Source organism: Tetranychus urticae, chromosome 3 (assembly GCF_039701765.1).
Source record: "Tetranychus urticae isolate SD_2017Ah chromosome 3, NJAU_TeUrti_SD_1.0, whole genome shotgun sequence".
In the NCBI taxonomy this organism is placed as follows: domain Eukaryota; kingdom Metazoa; phylum Arthropoda; class Arachnida; order Trombidiformes; family Tetranychidae; genus Tetranychus; species Tetranychus urticae.
This window is the reverse complement of record NC_142960.1, coordinates 1,275,047-1,297,636: the sequence shown is the minus strand read 5'-3', so window position 1 is coordinate 1,297,636 and position 22,590 is coordinate 1,275,047. Positions and strand designations below refer to the sequence as shown.

General features: G+C 31.9%; 1 protein-coding gene and 2 long non-coding RNA genes across 4 annotated transcripts in view; 2 read left to right on the top strand and 1 right to left on the bottom strand.

Moving 5' to 3' along the window:
- The first annotated feature begins 1,126 nt into the window (after positions 1 to 1,126).
- The window catches only part of LOC107365815 (uncharacterized), a 58,077-nt gene continuing 36,613 nt past the window's right edge, over positions 1,127 to 22,590 (top strand). The window contains exons 1-2 of the mRNA XM_015933384.3: positions 1,127 to 1,692; positions 10,077 to 10,182. Of these exons, the coding sequence (XP_015788870.2) occupies positions 1,675 to 1,692; positions 10,077 to 10,182 (124 nt within the window). The 5' untranslated portion in view covers positions 1,127 to 1,674. The remainder of the gene's footprint in view (positions 1,693 to 10,076; positions 10,183 to 22,590) is intronic.
- LOC107365819 (uncharacterized) lies at positions 3,948 to 6,184 on the top strand. Of its 2 annotated transcripts, XR_016199685.1 has the most exons (3): positions 3,948 to 4,149; positions 4,275 to 4,609; positions 4,726 to 6,184. It is a non-coding gene; the product is annotated as an uncharacterized LOC107365819 (long non-coding RNA). The 2 variants fall into 2 exon arrangements; XR_001569490.3 differs by lacking the exon at positions 3,948 to 4,149 and having other exon boundaries at positions 4,157 to 4,609.
- On the bottom strand, positions 11,856 to 13,593 carry LOC107365820 (uncharacterized). Its single transcript, XR_001569491.3, has 2 exons — positions 13,268 to 13,593; positions 11,856 to 13,204 (listed from the first exon to the last, which is right to left on the bottom strand). It is a non-coding gene; the product is annotated as an uncharacterized LOC107365820 (long non-coding RNA).

Here is a 22,590-nt window from a genome sequence, read left to right as displayed (position 1 = left end):
CCTGAAGTGTCAATTTGATGAGGTAAAAGGATGACAAGGAAGAGCATGAAAGAAGCTTTAAGTATATCAAATGTTGATGAGAAACAAAATAGCGATGAAATTTTGATTAAAGATTGTTTCAGTTTTGCTATAACATTAAACATCAAACCATTTCACGAGTTAAAACTTTTTAATTAACATTGATTTCAATTAACACCAAAAAACCAATGTTAAGCTCAATTGATTCACAATCTTTAATGGGAAAAGCTTTAATGCTCAACTCAACTCATTACAGGTTTGGAGTCTCAATGTTTGTTTAATATTTTCCCATGACTAAAGTTTAATCAAAGTTCAATTAACAAAATGAGCATCGGCTTATTTAGCAATATTACCGTAACAACAACTGAAACAAAACCACAAATCTTAATCACGAAACTTTCATGACAAAAGTAATGAACACTCATCAGAAAAAAAGTGTCATCAAAACAGTTTCATTGTAAAAGTTCAAAGTCAAAACCTCAACTTAAAATGCAAGCCATTTGAACAGTCGAACCCGTTAAGACCCAAAAGACCCTTAAAGGTTATCTGATTCTTGAGTTAAATCAAAATTCAAATTGTTCCAGATTAGTTCCGAAAAACGCTTCGATTAATTTTCCAAACTTAAGGAAGTCAAGACTTTGCTGAAACATTGACTTCACAATGGTTCTGGAGATCGCAATGATTCTTGATAAACATTTGAAACAAAACCTTTCACTCATTGTGATTATCTTTGCGACATTCATGACGATAAAAAAAACTGATTGAACAGTTCGTCTCAGGCGATGATGAAAATTTTGAAGTTGAAATGACGTTTGTTTCACGTTGGTTTTGCGTTTGTTTTGCGTTTGTTTGCGTTCGGTTTTGAAAGTGAAATGTGATTTTTTGGAATGGAAACAAATGATCTGATGATATTACATGATAATCGGTAGTTTTTGCTTTCTGATGACAAATTTCATTCCTTTTTCTTGTTCATCTTCTCACTCAGCCTTTCATCTTGTTTCATCATAATGTTCATCTCACTCTCTTATAGGCGGTTCCAAGTAATACTGTGGGCTGGTTTGTGTGTGTGTCTTCATGTTGATCACTTGAAGCTGCGCAGCTTTTTTTTGATTCACCAAAAGTGTGCAAATCATGTTTGATGTTGATCAAAGTAAAGACCAAAACTGATACCAAACAACAACATTGTCACACAATTTACCCTTAATTGTCTTCCTCTTTCTAATCAGTGCATCTTGTGTCTACCAACTTTACTAGTGATTAACCATCATCCAGTGAACTTGACCAAACTGAGAATCTTGAAAAGTCGGAAACAAAAAATTCAATTGCAATTTCGTTACATCAATGGTTACGTTAATTTGTTGACATCTTTAATCGTCTTTAAAATGATTTTGTTATTTATTGATTTGTAATTTTCATTTGGATTTATCAACTTTGGCCATTTACCGATTGTTTTGCTCGTTGCAACTTCAACTTCGTTAATTTACTTGCAATCAACTAATTATTGACGTGACTTGCACCATTTAAATGTTATTGTTGCAACAATTTAACTCAAATCAACTGATCAACTAACCAATGGAATTATATTGAACAAAGTTATCACCAATTGTTCATCTTAATCATCATTGCCAAGGAATTAACTGAATCAAATTAATACCAATGACCAAGAACAGCAAGGTTGGTTTAAACATCATTTTTGTGTGTTTTCATTCAAAGGCTTAATTTGGATTCATTGAAACTCTTGTTTTTGGATAATTTAATTTTCCATTTTTTCCTCTTGAATTTTGTTCATCAAATTAGTTTAAAAGTAATTATACAAATTATATTTTCTGTTTCAATTGAATTGTGGATCAGAATTTTGATGAATTGTGCTTATAAAGGTTGATGGATACTCTGAATTACTCTGGGAATTGTTTGGAAACTTGTTTTCATGACAAGAGAAGAAGAAAAAAATTCCTTATCATGATATTCAGAGAAGATGAATAAGATGATAACAATGAGCTTTTTGAAGGATGTAAAGATGAAATAACATCAATTTTGAGTGTGATATTCACGACCATGGATCAACAATGGTGAGATGAAGAAAAGATGAAAATGTTGCCAAAAAAAGAGGAAGATGAATGGAAATGATGAGAATGATAAAGATTGTCAAGTTTGAAAGACAGCTATAAATCTGTTTATTTGAGGTGAAAATGTTGAGGTTCACTTTGTTCAATATTATCATGACTTATCATTGTATTATGATTATGAAAAGATGAAGGTAAAGATGAACATGCTGGTTAGGATTGATGATGATAGGATGAAGAAGACAAAGTTTATTGTGCTAAAAGTGAATGAAAATGATGTGAAATAATGATTGTATGTGTGTGTGTTTTCCCGATAATTGAATATGTACTTGTGTGTGTGTGTGTTTATTGTAAGTGTATACAGTTAATGTGACATTTGCGTGCAACAAATCTGTTATCATCAATGGTTTAGTGTAACCTTTAATGGTTATCATTACCTTTAACAGTTTATCAAAAGGTGTAAAAAGACATTCACTGATTCAGAGCGAACACTTTTTTCACACCTTTTTCAATTGAACAACACCATCATTATCATCATCATTATGGTTGAAAGGACAATAATAAGGCTTGTAAGGAGACAAAAACAGAGGATTGATTGGTTGCTGAGAGTTATGAAGATGGAAGGATGAAGATGAAAATAATTATCTACTTTGATACTTTTTTTTGCATTTTTCTTGGTCTTCTTCTTCTTCTGATATAACTTGAGTTTATTCATTAATCATTTAAACATTAGTCCAAGCTGTAAATGGATGTCATCGAGTAATAACTTGTGGTTACAAGGGTAACACCATTATTTTGTAAAATTATAAGGATGATGAACATGGTGGTGATGATGATGATGGGAGATAAATGTCGCCCTTAAGTTATCATTATTGAGATTCGCCGGAGCATCACTAATAACCTTGTTTAAAAGACAACCTAATTACATATAAAAGACAATTAATTAATTTTCGCGTCTCAAGCTTTTTGTTTCTCCTTTACTAAAACCTCTCATGTTTAACTTTTAGATGCTTGGATGCTTGACTGTGATCATTTTTTTTACCTTGTGTTTACCTTTAGGCAACACTTTTACATTATTATCATCCAGGTAGGATGAACTGATGATTAAAAAGATGAAATGGTTAGGGAAAGAAAAATTGTTGAAAAAATTGATTAAAAAAAATGAATCAAAATTAGCGGTTGAATGTTGGCTTTTGTCACACTCGTCTAAGAGGCTGAGGTTGAGGTTGACTTTATGCAGAGACTGTCACTCTCTAGGTTGATCTTGTTGCTCTTGATTAGGGTAAACATGAGATGAGATTCATGTTCAAGTTGATGTTGATGATGATGATGATATGACAGGATGAAAATGATAAGGTGGGACGGATGAATGGTTTGTCTTGTTACTCATGTCTTGCGGAGAAGACAGTGGGCGGAGTTGGAGGATGAAAGGTTCAAGATGAGGAAAGAGGAGAGACACAAATAGACAGGAAAAGACAGAAGATGCAAGACAACACTTTTGTCTCTTACTCTATATGGATGATATCTCTTTCTAGACCTATACTTTTATGATCTGACAACAAAGATGATGATGACAAAATGATGTTCTCTTTTTTTCTCGCCATCTTCCTCTTTCATTTAATATCTTTATCCTTTTTTTTACTCTTTTTTTTCATCCATCTTTTGTTACTTTGTAATGCAGTTCGTAATTGACATGAGGTCCCTTTTTTTCAACTTGTCACATGACTTTAAAGCTTGCCTTTTCTGCTCATCTTTTGGCTTTTTTTTGTCATTTTACTGTTGATTTATTGATTTGTACTTTATTTTTGTTGCTTTATTTGTATTTAATTTGTTGTTTATTCAATTTAATGTTGTTCGCTTTCTATTCCCTGTCTACCTTTTACTTGCTTTATCATTTTAAAGTCAACACTTGATGTTGTGTTGATAATGGTTACTTTTTTGCTACCTCACGATTTGACTTGAAGTGAGAGAAAGACTGAGAATATTTTGGTGCTAATGTTTGACAACATTGAAAACCTTGGACCTGGTAACAAGCTACATGTTACCTTTACCTTTTTTTCACATTAAGGTGATTAATGAGAATGACGTTGACTCTCTCCTTCTCTCTATCCATCTTTTCTCACTATTTTTTACTTTAACGATGTTCTCGTGTCTTTTATCCTGTTTATCTTCTTCCCCATGTTCATCTTTTAGCTGTTACTATCACTTTTGGCTTTCTTCTTGTTCTTAAATTTTACTCTTAAAGCGGATAAATGTTGATTCTACTCTTGTACACTTTCTCCTGGTTTTTATCCCTTTCTAAATTGATAATGTATCTCGTGTGTGTCCCAACCCTGTGTTTATATTAATTAATCTCTACTTTATCTCATGGATTGAGACTGGCAAACCAGGGTCAATTGCATCTCTCTTGCTCCATCCTCATTGTCAATTGTGGTTAATAAGGCAAACAACAAGAAGACTACATGAACACCAAGGGACAGAGATTTACATGGAAATCTTGCAAAAAGATTACCTTAAGGGCTTTTAATGTAAATATGTGTACTTACATATGTGTTTGAGTCTTGTTAATCAATCAATTTACTAATTTGATTTTATTCTCCTTTTTTTGGGAACAAATTTTCCTTTTTTTCTCTCTCTTCTAAAGTTAACCAAGTGAAATCAAGTCTCGAATTTAGTCTCAAGCCAAAAACAGAAACTCATAGGGAGCAATGGTGAAAAACAGAGAAGAGCTCAAGTACAAGAAAAGACCCAGACCAAAAGAGTCCAGCAAAAGAGAGAGAGAGAAGGTTACTGTGAAATAATTTTTCATGCCTCTAGCCTCGCCTTGTCTTGTGGTCACCGTGGTTTATCATCATCATGATCTTCATGATCATCATGATCTTACTCATCATCATTATTATATCAGAAATGCCAGCCCAAAGAGATTGTTCATCTTCTTGTTCTAGGCCAAGCACCTCTCATCATCATCATGTTTCGTGTCCTTGGGTTGATTGGATTCGCTAGTAAAAAAAAGAGGAAAGCTAAACAGACATTATAACAACAAAGTCTTACCTGGCTTTGTAGTTAATTTGGCTTTTTGTCTTAACAAACACAGTAAAAGCCCACAGGGGTTGATGTCGTTCCTTCAAGACACAAGAGAGTGAGCTTTAAAGGTCCCCATCCCCATGTCTTTATTTCAAGTCAGCCAATATTACTGATCCGCCCAGCAATAACAACCTGACATTCTTTGCTTCCAAGCTTCAGACAGTGAAAAGAAGAAGAAAAATACATCAGCATTAAAGTGATGGGGAGGAAAAGCAAAAAGCAAAAAGGAAAGAATGGAAAAGCCTAGTTGCATAAGCTGCATTTCTTGTAATATGATGTTAAAACCATTTTAGTGATGACCTAAAATAAGTGGTTCCTCTGCCGGTTACCGCAGTTTTTATCCTGTAAAAGTTAGTAAATCCTGAACAGTAAAAGCGAGAAGCAAAAAGATGAAAGTGAAAAACCAAGTTTGACCAGCAAGGATGTTGGTGATGCATAAAATGAAACCGACATCACTTTCTTGTTGCCTTTTTTGTTCCATCTCATCATCACATTCAACATCTTCTGTCTACTTTCACCATCTTTTCTCTCTTTTCCCTTTCCTTTTTTTCTTTCTTGATTATCATGATCATTGATGCTTGATGTATTATCACCCCAAAGGGTTCTCTCATCTTCCTTTTTTTTTACATCCATCTCGCGATACGCTTCAAGTCTATTGCAATAGACTTGGGTGCAACCTCCTCATCACCCTTTGTTTCCCTTTTTGATAGCCTCTTGTTCACTTTTTCATTTATCCTTTCCCTTGCTCTTTCTTTCTCTCTTTCTCTCTCTTTTTCCTGATACCATTCCTCAAGGGGAATGAAGGGCAACAAATAAGCAACACCACCATCAACCCTTATGATGACCAACTATTTATAAACTGACCGCGGTCATTGCCGTCAATGGAATCAAAACCTCGAGTGTGTCTCTTGAAATAGCTCCCAAAGGCTATCCTTTATCCTTTTTATATTTAAACACAACTCTATCCTTTGTTGTTTATTATCATTATTATATTGTTGATGTTTTTCCTTGATTGTTCATCTTGTAGCCTCTCCAACTTCATCCATTTTGTAGATTATTGTTTTCTTTCATTTACTCAGTCACAAAATATTCACCTCACTAACATCCTCATCAGCCTGCATCGTCAATGAGATCAACAAAATGATTTTCACTCTTTTATGGGCAACAATTGAACCAATATCAATGAGACATTGGCATCAACATATTACTTCTCATTCACATTGACAGTCAATGAAGACAAGTCAATGTCTGATGATGTTTATTACAGTACATTAACTGTATCCCAATTGATCACTAATTTATCAACAGTAGGTATGAATAGTAAAAAAAGCTGACAAAATGAAAAATTACCAAATGATTTAGAGATGATGATCATGAAAAGCCAGCCATTTACTAATTCAATTTTACGTGCAAAAAAAGCAAGATGTTTAGGAAGGTTGATTATGAGAAAAGCGCGATTGGCCACAATCAATTGTTGAAGCAAATTATCAACGTTTGAATTACAATTGTTTTTCGCTTTGTTTGTCCATCAAATTATCATTTGTTTGTTTGCATGTTGCTTGATATAAATTTTTGTTTTCTCACCAGCAACACAAACAAACCAAATGAAGGTTCATCTGCGGCTTACGCCATTTTTACGCCAATCATTTTGACACAATAACTTTGTAATTGATGTTGTTAACTTTGCTTTTTTTTGCAGCCTAAAGATTGATAATAACAAAAGAGACACCTCTAATTATAAGAGTAAAGAGGAGGAAGATGATAATGATGATGGTGAAGAAGGAGGAAACTAAAAATGAAAAACAAGGATGATCCATTGTAAATATACACTTTGCCAATTAATAGTTATAATTGTGATTACAACCTCAGTGGGCTGAATAGTGTCAATTGAGCAAAGTGTTTGCATGTTAATGGGTGAATGTGGATGAACAAAATGAGTCGACAATGAAGTAAATGGATTTCAATTTTCAAGACAAAACTAAATGAGAGCGATCATTGATTATGATGAGCTTGATGATTAAGTTTGATTCATTGTTTCTTCTCTGTTTTTCTTGTTCTCTTTTCTGTTGCTAGCTAATCCGATTTCATGTTGAACGGTAAAAAAACAAATACAGTTGATGATGATGATGATGAGTAGGAAGATGAGGCTACAAGGATAAAAGTTACAAGTAAAAGATGATGAGGAGTGAACAGGAAAAGACAGAGAGTAAACTAGATAAATGAATGTTGATATATCTTTTCACGGTTACATTTACACAATTTTTATCTCACTTTATCCAGGCTCACTAACTCACTCGTTGACAAATGACACTGACAAGAGGAAAAAAATGATGATGATCATTATCATCATCAGCCTGATGAGTGCAAGGTAACTTGCAGGTTGAAAGCCGATTAATTGAGTGAAAAGTTGATTTGAAAAGGATGACGAGAGAAGGGAAACAATTTATCATTTGATTAGCCGTGTTGCTATAACCTGATTGTTGTCAATTGTTGAACACATAATCATAATGATAATGCTAATGATGGTTAACTTCAGGTCATCATTCAGAGCAGCAGAAAAGCTTCCAATGTCATGTTGATCCTGAAAAATGGTTTACTCTGAGAAATGAGAAGAAGCAAAAAAAAGATGAAGAATGAAAAAAACAACTTAACCATTGCAATTGATTTTCAATGTTATAATCAAATTGCAAGATGAAACTTGAACAAGAAATTTGAACCTTTTTCTCAACAAATGTTGAACTTGATTTCAATTATCAATATAATTATGATAATGAAGAGTTAATTATGTAAAAACAATTTTCTCTGTTATTGATAGCAAACTGTAAATCCATGATTCTTTGTCATCTATTATTTACAGATAAAAACAGGAACAGATGATGATGATCGTCATCATCATGAAAACAGTTACATTAGTGGTCAAGAACAGAAGCTTCACAGCAAAGGGAATCAACTTATTTTATTTAAGGCAACATTTCACCTTCACCTTCATCATGTTCCTCTTCATAATCATCATTTTGCTTGTTCTTATAATCTCATTTTGTTGTCCTTCCAATGTTTCCACCGAATATAAATTGCTATTATTGTTACAGCTAAAAACTCCCAGATGCTGTGTTCAATATAAGAGCAGCCAAATAATGATAATAATTTTATTATTATTACAGTTAATAATGTGCCTCAACGTAAGTCCAGTTGAGCCAGCTAATGTGTTAGTGAATGCACTTTAATCAAACAATAATTAGGATCACTCAAAGTGTCACAAGTGAAAGTGTAAGATGAAAATAAATGATATAAAAGTATCTTTTTAATCACACAATCACATAATTTTGCCAGTAAACAATAACCATTTTTATTAACACCAATCAACGTATCAAACTTGTCTACCAATTGACTAGCAAATTGATTACCAAAAGGCAGCAAATTAGTTAATAAAGTGAACCAGAACCAGAAAAGGTTCAAAGCAAATCAACAATAAAAATGAGCAAAATTGCTTTTCTCGCAAATCTTCCCAAAAGCATTGAATTTACCCAAAGAAATTTACAATTTTTTTCTCAATTACAATTTAATTTTAACCCTGAAATTGTAGCCATTCATTAATCATGAATCTTGTTTCGATTCTTGTTCCAATAACAATTTAATCTAATGATATAAATTTGATGAGAAACAAAATAATCAACTTATTTTCACTAATATTGATATTAACCATAAAAGTATCTTGTTTCAATGGTTCAAGTAAACTGTTTCTGTGACATGAAAATATTGCTCTAAATTATTGTTGTGTTATTAAATTAAATTAGCATACATTTTTTACCATTAAAGTCACTTGTAACCTTTCAACCTTTATCATCATTTCACTGCCGATCTTCATCCTCATCTCCAAAGGGAATCTCATTTTGTCACTGTTCAATGCAATTTATTGTTCCCAAGGTAACTTTCACTTTTTTGTGTTTCATCTTGAGAGTGAAAAAAAGGATGAAAAAGAGATGAAAATGATGAGCAAGGAAGAAATTAAATTACCGTAAAATGATGATTTTTTAAACTTTGGCTGCATTTAAATTTCATCTCAAACCAGATACACTTTCTGTTATCCTTGTCTCTTCACCTCATCCCGGTCTCCTCTCCATTCACCTCCCATCATCATCATCATCTTGACTTCAATTGAAACACACCATTACTTGATTGTTTCCAGATCATGTGAACATCCATTCCAGATCACATAACATTGATTTTACAAGCTTAAGCTTTTGTTCATCTCAGTATCATCATCTCACAGGAATGTCAACTTGTCTTCTTCCTCTTCCTATTAGAGGACAAAAATGTCCTTCTAGGTTTATCTTTAAAATGGGTCTGAAAAAAAATGTTCAACAATTCTGGTTAACTTCAATTCACCATAATTCACTTTACTTGTCAATTCTGGGAATCTCTTGAATAAACCAGATTACTTTGTCTCACATTCAGGGTAACAACGTAACATTTTTTCGCCTTCGCCTGTTTACTTTTTTCTTTCCATCATCAACATCACTTTATCATTTCAATTAATCATCAATTTCATGTAAAAATATCCATAAAATGTAATCTGAACAAAGTTTCAAAATTCATTTTCCAGATTGGAAACAATGTTGCAAGAAAAAGCTCAAAATTGTTTCCAGAAAAAAATTTCACAACGAAAATCAAGAAACTGAAAAAAATGATTAAACGAATTTCTGGAAAAATGAAAATTTCCCCAAAATCTGATCAATTTCAACTGAACATTTAATCCATTTTCAATGAAAAAAAGTAAATTAATTCAAATCGAAAAAATTAACTTTAAAATTTAAATGAAAACTCAAGTTCGTCAATCAATTTTGAATCAATCTTAAGCCTTTGAAAGCCTTTTGGAAACATTAAATTAACCTTTTCTAATTGTTATTACAGGCAATCAAATGTACCAAAAACAATTGCAGTTGTGAATGTTTCTCTCCAGGCAAAGGAATCCATTTCAGGGAATGTTCATCATGTAATCATCCTTGGATACATCATGGTGAGTCTTGATAACTATTTAAACATGAAACTCAATTGAAATGTCAACCTCAATAGAAGTGATAATTGTTGAGTAAAAAAACAATTTTCATTGAAAGTGAAAGTTTTTTTTCTCTCTCTTCATTTTGTTGAATTTTTATACCAAAAATGAGTTATTTTTAAGTTCAACTTAAAATGTGAAAACAAAACAAAATTCAAAGTCTAAACAAGTCTTAACCTTCAGATGAAACAAAATATCAATCTTAATCAGAATCGCGTAACTTTCCTGTTAATTTCATTCATCTTGAAGCTTCTTTATCTTGTTAATCAAATGTTGCTTTGAAAAACAAAATGTTCATCTTGAAACTGATATTTTAAAGAGTCACGATTGACCCAAGTTCAGCTGAAGGATTCATCATCATCATGATAATAATTGTGATGATAATTTCTTCTCTCGTTATTTTCCATCATGATAAGCTTTTCTCTTCATTCATTTTCATCTTTTTTGTTCATCATTAAAGGTTGAATTCACAATTTATTATTCAAACAATGTTTACCATTCATTACATGGACGCATCACATTTATTCCCAATAATTACATTTAATCACTTCAACTGTTAGTTTCATCAATAATGATAATAATAATTGAATGTTGAATAACTGAGCAACAATGTAATTTCAATTTTCCAATATTTCAATATCATTAATCAACTGATTACTCTGGTTATCTTTACTGTTCAATGTTAAAGAAACAGAGTTAAGATGATTAACATTATTAATAATGTAAAAAGCATGATAATGTCCGAGTGTTACCTATTGTTAACCATCAAAATTGGAGTCACTTTGGGTCCATTATTTCCTTGAAACATTATCTTTCCATTTTCATCTTCATCTTGATCCTCATCTTGATCCTTATGGCGATCATTATCTTCATTTTGACGGGTAAAGTCACAAATTATTCACAAGTAAATGAATTGTTAATGAAATCTTTCCGATATTTCATGTTCTTCCATGTTCATCTTTTATTCCTTTCCCATCTTGTTCATCTTCTCATCTTCATTCCTCCTTCTTCATCCAGTAAAGGGTTAGTCTTTTGGTTAAATCCGTAGTCTATTTACACCAAAAGCGCAATTTTTTCTTCTTCATCTGTCCAATGTTCATCTTTGTTACAATCATTTCAGGCTTTAATCATACTTTGCTCACAGCATTATCATAATTTCATTTCTGAATAATTTGTGAGCATTCATTTTTCATGGAAACAACTTAACTCATCAATTTATTGATCAACATCTTGCATTGATCATCAAATTTTTCCAGTGAAACTTGGAGTTGGTTGAAAAACTTATTTCTTTTCCTCTTCTTTTCTTCTGTGAATCAAAGTTAATCAGATAGGAAATGAAATTTATTCACATGAAATTAATAACAAACTTTCAACAGTTATCATCTACAAGTAACTCATCAAGTTATCATGGTTATTGTAAGGTGAAAAGGCAGGAGTAAAAAATGATGAAGACAAAGAAAAATGTCTTCACTGTCAAAGGTTTACCATTGAGAGCATTTATTTCAAACTCTCAAGGGTTAAGAACTGTTTTTAACCTTTCGTTTAGCGTTTTTCTTTCTCTTTCTTTCTCTCTCTTTTTTGCTCTGACCTTACCGAAAAAAATGATTCAAGATAATGATGAGGATAAGGAATGATGAACATGATGAAACTAGTTTAATATTAAAAAGGTAAAGGATGAAAAGGAATGAAATTTTTTTAATAAACACAAATAAACTGGAGACAAGTAAAATAGTCCTCGAGGGATTTAAACATGATGCTGACAACTATTTGCAACCCAAGACATTTATCCATTGGATTGAAACATTGGTGTGATGATAAGAAGAAGATGAAATTACACATTATGATGATGATGAAGAGAGAGAGTGAGATTTCCCCTTTACTTTGCCTTTTCAACTTTCTCTTTATTATATTATTTCTGCATTTTAACTGATAACAGTTTTAGTCAGTCTTTCCAGTCGACTTTAAAATGGTGAAAAATTTATCTCCTCATCATCCTCATCATCTTCATCCCGAGTCATCCTTGTTTCTGCTCCTGGATTCATTTGTATTGCAAAAACTGTGGCAGGCGAAGTGAGTGGTAAAAAATGGAAAGAATTTTCAGGAGAAAGAGAAAAATATTTTCTCCTTTCCAACAATTTATTTATTCCCTGTCTCCAGTGCAATCAATTGTTAAACCTTATTGATGTAACCTTATGTGTTGCCATTATTGTTATTGTTGTTGGTGTTGGTGGTGCTGTATAGCGCTCATCCTTACCATCATTTACAAGTTGTTTGCAGATCAATGAATATTTTGACCATCATCTATTCACAAATTTATTTATTTGTATTAGGAGAAACATCGCAACTGGAAAAGTAGCAACAGCAAGTGGAAAAAAGTGAAACTTTTGAATATTTGAATTTTCACATTCTTCTTCATTTATCGTTGTTTCTTCCTTAAATGTTGCTGTTAAGTGTTTGATTTTTTCACTTTTCAACTGACAACTTTTTTTCCTTTCCTCTCTCATCCTCCAGCTTGCTTGATATCCAGTAATTGAGCTCCAGGGAACGTTTAATGCTTTCCAGAATTGACTCAGTTATTTATGTAGATAAATTTATATAGAAACATGTATTTATTATAACTGCAAACAATCCTCATATTCTGATTAGCAGGATGAAATGATAGAAGGTGGAAAAGTTATCAATTTTTATGGACACCAGCAAACCATTCCTTATCAATATAAATGGTCATATTCCATTGCTATATTCTCAGGTGGATAGAAAAAGTTTCTCAAAATCAGCAAATAAATTCAGCAACATTTCCATCTAGATAACATCCAACTTGTCTTTCCTTCTCCAGAAATGGTGAAAATTGAAGATACCATGAATCCATAATTGTCACAGAAACACTTCAACAATAAACTATCCTCTTGATGTTGAATGAAACATCCACCAAAACGAATCAGAGCCCAGAGATATTGACCAAACCAATGCACATAGAATCCCACTGTAAATAACAATGTAAAAGTGTAATTGATTGCAATTACAAGTAACATGACACATTACATACCTATTAACAATTCAAATATTGTAATATTGCCCTTTATCCTCTTGTAATAAATCCATATGCTTTTGTCTAGTCATTCAATCGGTTATATTGAGTTTGAGCGCCAAGATGTTGACCAAGCCAATCCAAAGACCCAATGGCATGTTAACTGTAGCTGAATAAAATCATAAGAAATGGCACTAGAAAAATTAAATACAATTAAATAACCGTTGACTATCGTAACAGATTCATTACAGACTAATTAACCAATTCAAAACACTAGATATAATTAAAACCTATTAATAAAGTATCTAACAAAGACATTTGATAAATCATATGTTAATAAAGAAAGGGGGCGACTTAATCTTTCCTTGTCAACCAAAGTGAAGCGCGTTTTTTGATTCTCTCTTAGCAAAGCTTAATTCAGCCACTTGAGGCAACCTTTCCCTTTCCAAGTTAATCTTTTGGGTCAGTTTCTTGTTCATGTTCAATCTCTGAATCTCTTTTGTGTAACAATTGTTGACAGTTAAACTGTTGACTGTTGAAAGGTCTTCCAGTAATGCAATAAATCACCAACTCATAACATGGCGAAACACAAACAAAAATAAAGCGAGACCGAGAAGGAGAAGAAAAAAGTTTCACCATAAATCAGAAAAGGGAAAACAAAAGATCTGATTATTTCTCAATAATCATCTCTTTTGTCAACCATTTGATTAATACAATTGAAAGCATATTTAGCTGATAGTTTACTAATAGCAATCTGTTTCACCAAACAAATCAACAGCAAAATGAGCAGCCAAAAAGAGGCAAAATAATGAACAAAAATGAAAGTTGAACATTGAAACATTCTGGTTGATAAAAGATATAAAAAAAGCTTTTGTCAATGTTCAGTTGATAATCACCAAATAAGGTTACAAATCACGTTCAAGTATTTAAAATTTCCAATTCTAATCTGATCAAAGTCACCACAAAACAAGCTTAAAAGTTGATTAACTGATTTATCATTAAATTATCATTTTGCCAGACAAGTAAGGTGAAAGTGTTCATCAAAATATGTTCACAAAAATATTAACCTTTCATGAAAGAATGAGAAAAAAAGAAGAAATGAAATCAATGATTAAACTATTATTAGATGTTGTTTATCAAAGCAATTCATGTTCATGGTCATCACAACATTATCATTATCACAGAATCATGTAACTTTGAATCTGTCATGTTAGATTGATAAGGATAAATTGAAATAGACACTTTATTGGTTACAAGGTTTTTTTGCATATCAAACGTCGTTGGTGAAAAGGTACTTTTTCATTGCTCAGATGACTTGCTTTGACTTTCATTATTTTCAATCAATCCATCAAAGTATAATGAATGACTCCGTTGAGAGGTTCATGTTGTGAGTTAATGTCACCTTTTTATGTTCATTTAATGATGATCATCAACGAAAGGTGAAGATGAATACAAGGATGAATGGCGTTCAAAAAAGAAGAGAAGAGAAGAAGAAAAAATTATCCAAAATCTTGAAAATACCTTGAGGGTAAATGAAAATTACGACATGATTTCTGAAGGAGTGTGAGCAAGATTTGATCTGTCTTCATCATCTTCTGATCATGATTCAAGATGTATCAATGTATACAATTATAATTCCGTTACAAGTGAACATTTCTCTTCTTCCATCATCATCATCACTTGATAAGGAAGATGATGTTCAATATTTAGTTTTTACCTGAAAATCTTTTTCTTCTCACTCTACATTGCTTTAATCACCTTTGTGCGATTTTTTGTTACCTCAATTGCATCCTTGTTTATTTTTTGATTATCATCTTTATCCGGCTGATGATATATATATATATGTTTCTTGATTATTTTGCTGTTAAATGGTGAACAGTAAATGAACAGGTCAATCAAGTTAATCATGTTAATTGATGTTTAATAGTTTTCGTGAGTGAACAGTTGAACATATGTTGAGCCAGGTTGATGGTTAAGATAACGATCAGGAAGCCTAATCTTGTCACCAAGAAAACTCATGAATCATTACGAGATCAGATAGATTTGCGTGTTAATCATGTAGATATTAATAATGAATCAAAAAGATGAACGCAAAGTTTCAAATTCAACTCAAAGTTGAATAAACGATTCGAATTATTTTGCATGATTGTTGCTAAAAAAAGTTGAGTGAAACAGTTGCATTCAATGAAAAGAACCTTCAAATTTACTAGAAAGTTGAATGTTTTCTTGTAGACAACCCACCAAATCCACAAAATGAACATTTTAAAAGTGCGATTAGATCGAAATCGTTGTTCCATTCCATCAGTCGACAAACTGGTCAGTACAATGACAATCATGAGCCAAAAGTTTAATTGATTGTTGAAATTGAATGAAAAGCAATCAAATGAGATGCTCTAAAATAATCGTCAAAGATGAAGCAAAAGCTAACAGAAATTGAAAAACTCTAGTTAATCTTGTTCTTGGTTTACCCGATTTGTATTATTATGACAGAAAATTGGATTAATTTGTAATCACCGATTAATCACATCTAATGGGGATCTTGATGATTGGTGATTTGGTTCTGATCAACATTTAATTTTTAAAGTTGATTGACTTTATTTTGTATTATGTGACAACAAATTGGTCAGACTTAAGATCACTTTTTATCAAGATTTTGATGTTGAGCCTTTAGCCTTACAGGTTCAAGTTGAGTTTAACTGACTAACCAGTTGCAGTTAACATCAAGTCTTTATCATGACATTAATCGTGACTGAAGCAACCGCATTTTCACACTTTTAGTGTGACTCAGTTAATAAATTAAACGATTGAAAAATGTCATCAGATTATTTTTCATTTCAACTTTTCGTTTTTACATTTCAAATTGATTAGTTGTGAGACTAAAACTGGCAAAAAATGAAACATTGTCATCATTTGATAAGTTGATTTTATTCCAATAAACATTCCTCTCTGAACCTCTCTAAACATGATACTGTTTGTGAGTCTTGAACATGAGATTAAGCAAAGCAACAATCAGTTTGAGGTTTAATGTTGATCAAGTTTAATCCAGGTGAACTTGCCTGATTCGTGACACACTCTCACTGATTCGGCTTCTGAACATTTGATCGACGGTTAAACCAAAAAGCAACAATAAGATCAACAGACTTTGACCAGCTGAGAGATGTTATTAAAACTAAAAATTTACTGACTTTCAATTTGTGTTACATTGTGACTCTTGCAACAATCAGGGCTGGACAAATCACGAATCATGCAAAGAAGAAGAAGAAGAAGGCAAAAAATGCCTCATTTTCATCTCTTCTTCTCTATCATCATCATCATCTTGATAATCTTGCAATCTTCTCATCAAACGTATGTTTCCCTTTACAACAAAGTGAAAATTCATCGTCAGGTAAATTTAAATAATTCCCACACACATGCAAACAATTGATAATTGTTGCCGATGCTGTTGATGATGACGATCATCATCATAATGAAGCCAAACTTAAACATAAAAGTCAAAACAGTAAATTCAAGATCATCTTCATCACTCTCTACCGAGCTTCTGAACAACAATCATTTAAAATTATGACAAATAAAATGTTATAATATGTAACATATTAAACAAGAAAAGATGAAATAAAATGTAAAATAGATGAACATCCGACTAGCAATTTGCATGTTAATTGAAGCATCAAAAGGGACTGAGCACAGAGGTAACCTTTGATGTAACAAAAAATGAGCAGAAAAAAATGAAGCGAAACAAAATGGAAGAAAAAAAAATGAGTAAAAAAAAGGTAAAAACAATCATAAGCATCATCTAATAGCAACACTAGGGTGTCACAATAAGATGTGCCTTAAGGCCATGGGAAAGGTAAAAATGATTGACCTTTCAAAGTTATTTAGGCCCACTCCTTGACGGAAAGAGGAGAAGAGCCAAAATGAGGCAAAAAAATTATTAAATGGCCAAACACAGCGTAATAACATAAAGATGATGGCGAACAAGATGAACAGGAAAAAAAAGAGGAGTGAGCTATGGGAATGATTCTGTGATCATCTTCTGTCTTTGTCTTCACCTTTTGTCTTTCACCATGTTTCTCCCTGAGCAACACTCAGATGATGATAATGATGATTAGCTTTTTCAAGCAAACGCCAAACCTTTTCAAGTCAATTAATTCTCTCTCTCTCTTTGCCTACTTATCCTGTGATGAGGATGAAAGAGAGATCTAATAAGACAATGATCAACTGTATGACGATATCATGATAATGATTATAATGAGAGTTTCATTATTAATATTTACAAGTAAAGGTGTGTTCAAGGAGAGTTTAATGCCGGACAAACAGTCAACACAATTGTCTAATAACACTTGGATGGAAACAAGTGTTGGAATAATTAACGAGGTAGAAAAGGGGTTTTTTCATTGAACGATATTTGACCATCTTTTATGGCAGTCGCACCTAGAAGCACAATTGAAATGCTTTCTTGCACACCTTTTGTTAATCATTTTGATGGATTACAGTTTTGTTACATTAAAATGAAATTTTAAAGGTTACTCAGCATTCCGCTTTTCACCATTAAAAACACACTTAATAGTCGCTATATTTTTCAGAGTACAAACTTGTTCAATTGCCTTTAAATTTACATTCAACTTTGCATAATTAACAATAGTTTAATAGTTTATCCACTTTTATGTTGACCATTAATGTTATTACAGTAATTCAATTTGTGTCAACCTTTTTTGTGGTTAACTGTGCAATTGATGAATTACGTGATTGCTGAGCAATTTGTTGTCGTAAAGCAAATGACAAGAAAAAAAACATTTTTCATGATTAACTGAGAAAGGAAGGAAAAAAGTTGATAAAATATTTAAGAGTAAACTTGAAATAATGTTTTATTGTTAATGATATTTGAGAAGAAGAGAAATATTGGAGAAAAAAATGTTCAATTGTAATGCTCATGAAACAATTCAATTCTCAACATGAAGTAGATTGAAATGCATTCTGTAAAACGGATGCATTCATTTCCTTTTCCTCATCAGTTGTGTCTCAATTAAAATAATCTCATTTGATTAGCAATTGATTTATAAAGAGAAGAAGAAAGTTTCCAATCAATGTCCACCATTGACCAAACCCATATTAAGTTATCAATGATGACCGGATGAGTTCCAACTGAGAATTGAACAGTTCAGGTTTGATTAAGTATATCACATAGCAATTGCCTTCTCCACCTTAAATCACAATAAAATGATCAAACGTCTTGCAATAATTTATTCATAAGAGAAGCTTAAGAAATCTCTCATGGTGAGTGAAAACTTGAATCTGATGAGAAGTTCATTTGTCCATTGATCATCCATATTTCCTGAGTTGAAGTATTTTATAGTTTTAATCACGAAATAATTGAATTTCCATGTCATTTGATTGTTTGAACTTTGTTCACTTAAATGGCTAATAAATGTTGATAAACATTAACCATTGGACCATAATTGTCTACAATTAAAGTGTCCACAGAGTAATAATAATAAAAAGCTAATCAAATCACGGAATCAAAGTTTTATCTAAACTTATTTGCATTTTAACATTTAAAATGATGATTGAAGGGAAACAAAGAGAAAGGTAAAAATCAATTGACCAATTTGAATGCCTTTTTGTTTCATTATTAATATATTAATGTATTCACCTTTAATTATTTTGTTGCAACAATAAAAAATAAGGTAAAATTGATGAATAAAAAGCAATCACAATTTAAATTGTAAATGAAACAATCAATGATACAAAATCATTTCTTTGGTTTGCTTCAACATCGCTCAACATTTACAACCAGAAAAGACATTTTCATCTTTTCTCATCTTTTCTCATCTTCCTCTCTTCCTCGTCCCATCTTGACTCTGTCTAAGATGTTATCATCTTTTCAACACTCATTAAGCCTCTTGCAATTATCATGTTCAACTTGTAATTAACTTGCGTCACTTAATCAACATAATGTTCAAATGTTTCTGGAAACTTTACTGTTTGGTGTCTGCCTTTTTATTGTTTAATGATTAATTGGCTGATTATCACTATCCATTGGAACCTTGATTGTTTTGACTATTTAATTGAAATTTGATTAATCTTTAGTAACAATGAATTTCAAGGTTAATTGTTGATTGTGATTCTGCTTCTCCCATTTGATTAACTTTTACCAGCATTTAACCTAAATTTGATAATCAATCATATTTAGAAGAAGTTAAATTGTTGAAAAATGTTGAGATTTTGCTTTTTGAATGAGAAAAGATTTGATAAAAAAAAGTGTTTTAATAACTTAAAGTTAATTGTTTTCATTGTCAACTTTGATACTCTTTTGAATCGGTCAAAAGTCAATTGTTATTCAAACTGATTGTCAACTAATATGATTAGGGAAACAATTTGATGGAATTAAAAAATTGTGGAAAAGTGTTTGCTATCAATGAATCTGATTGTTTATTGGAGACGGCAAGTTTGACAGAGTGGGATGATAAAAGGATGAGAATGAAGATGTGTATTGATGATGGTGATGATGATGGGTTAGACAATGATTGATACAAGATGAGGAAAAGATGACAATGAAGAAAAGGGAAAATTGATATGCATGGGAAGAAGAAGAATATTGATTATCTATTGAGCTTCTCTTTTTTTGGGGTTCCGTGTAAGTCTCTTAAGACACTCCGAGTAAACCCATGAAAATTGACATTCCACTGGATACAAGATTCAAGTGCGATGTTCATGAAAAGGAGAAGAGATGAGAATGATAATGATGCTTGAAGTTCATCAAGAGTGGGCGATAAGTGGGCTGAGGTTGAATTACTGAATTCAGCTAAAGATACCCTTAATTTAGTTACCAATTGAAGAATGGAAACAAAAAAGGAAACCTTATTTGTATTGTTACAAACCGATTATTTAATCTCTTGTGATGGTCAAGTGTTCATCGACAAATGCTACTCAGGACACTGAAGCAGCGAAAAGACGAGATGAGATTGATGATCAAGTTCAAGTCAGTTTGCACAAAAATTTGTTTCAAATTTGCTCAAAAAGAATCCAAAAACAGAGTTCAAAATCAGAATTGGAAGTTATCCAAAAGTAAAAAAATGATGCGAAATTCATTTCAGTTTTTCACGAAATTCAGTCTGAAATTTGTTCGAAATTGCAAGATTCATTTGGAAATTTTGGCTTGGAAATTCATCATGAACTTTCTTGAGGTTCAAATTTGTTGGAAATTTTGCAGTTCGAAATTGGAAATTCATTCAACTTTGAATTTCCATTTTAATTTTAGATTAACCTTAATGTGAAATCGACAAAAAATGTATCTTTTTTGTTCTGTTTTCTTGATATTCTGAGCAATTCTGAGCGCATCTTAACCTAGTAATTCTGGCGATTGTTACCATGAGCAGTTTCATCAATTCTGGAGAATCCTGAGTAACTTTTCCTGAGTAGTTTTCATGTTGGTTTTTGGATTCTTACACTTTAACCAAACATAATTAACATTATCCTTTGTTGATCAAAAAATAAAAGTTTATTTATTTTCTTCTTCTTCTTCTTCTTTTCTTGTGTTCATCTTTTTTCCGCCTTTACCCTCTTCTTTGCCTGGACAAACTCAAGGGATTTGTGATTCCCTTTTTAACTGTAATCAAGAGTAATACCAACAAAGATTGGATGAAATGAATCCTCATGAATCTCTCCTAAAATATTAACCTAGAGGGTCACTTTCAATGGTCACTTTCTTACTCCATGTTTGTTGAACATTTTACTCTTCCATGTTGTTCCAATTCATTGGTCAATTAAAAGGGTCAAAAACCAATAACATGCAACTTATTGCTTTACTCTTTTCCTTAAGGGCTTTTACTGGCCATCATTATCATCCTTGTTCATGTAATGGACACTTGATTAAAGAGAAAAGAAGAGAAGAAAAGAAAAGACTTTTACTTTCATCCTTGACCAGTACTTTGATCAGATGAATTTGAATGACCATAAACAGTAAATAATTCAACTTCAAGTCTCAGTTAATTAGTTCAAGTTTCAACTGGGAATCAAAGGTAAACAAGCCACAGAATCCGTCTTTTATTGAAACCAAAAAATCAGTTAACAATCAAACTTTAATTTAATTTCGAGTTTCAAGTTATCAAAAAAAACATTTACCATGAAACTGATCAATCGACAGTTAATCGTAATTCGATGAGACACAAAGGACATTATGGGTGGAGTTGGGTGTTTTCAGGTTTCAATTATTTTCTCAATAACAATTTGATTATGAGTGAAAGAGAAGAGAAGAAAAATGAAAAACTGAATAATTTGGTTACAGAACATTTCTTCTGACAAGATATTCAATTGAACATTCAAGGTTGACATCCCATTGAGCCATCCATGTCAATGAAAACCATGAAAACAATCAAGGGCAGCATCGACTCTTGAACATTCAATCAAAGTTGAATAAGAGTGAAGAAAAGGTTGAACAAGAAAAGTTGAAATGAAATAAAAAAAGTCTCTTTTTTGTGTAAAAACAAGAAAAAAGTTGAACAAAGATAACCAGCAATTTGCAGTTTTGTCCAAAGTAAACCAATAATTATGTCTCAGCGTCTCAGCAGAAGTCTTCAGAAAATTATATTCACAAGAAAAACTGGAAAAAAGATAAATTTTTCGTCTTCGTTTATCATCGGGATTCGTCTTGTTCAATGAAAACGGAAAAGTCAAGGTTAACCCAATGATTCTGTGTCTGTTTGTTTCATCTATAATCGTCAACAACAATAACTCGAACAAAGTGACTCGTAACAACTGAAAACAATGAAAGCTAATAATATTATTTCACTTTTGAAGTCTCAAGGTAAGGGCACAATTGATGCGGATAACAATTAAAGCAACATTGTTCAAATGATAGTCCATTTAAGTATCGCAAGTACAAACAGATTGATATTGTAACAGCAACAAACAACAAAAAGGCCAAAACTTTTCATTTCGTTTCGCTTCATTCAATTTGGCCAATCGCTTTCAACCTCAACATTTAATATTATCTCTTTCACTCGACGATTAAATCATGATTAGTGGTTAACTGAAACCCATTGTTTATTTTATTATCACGTTAATAATTAGCTTCAACATTTCATTTGCTTTCCAAAAGGCGCAACAAAATGTTCACTAAACACTTTTCATTCAAACAATTTCAATTCAAAAGCTTTTTTCCAACGAAAATTGTCACTTTTTCAAAATATTTTCTCGATTTTTAGTTGTTTTTGATCAAGTTTTCGCACTTCAAGGAACTGCAGATAAGAAGTAAAAAGTTTATTCTGAAAACTGAAATTACGTGAATTCCTTTTTACTGGTTAGCAAACGTTCATGAAGAGCGATCAAGTTTTGATTTCAAT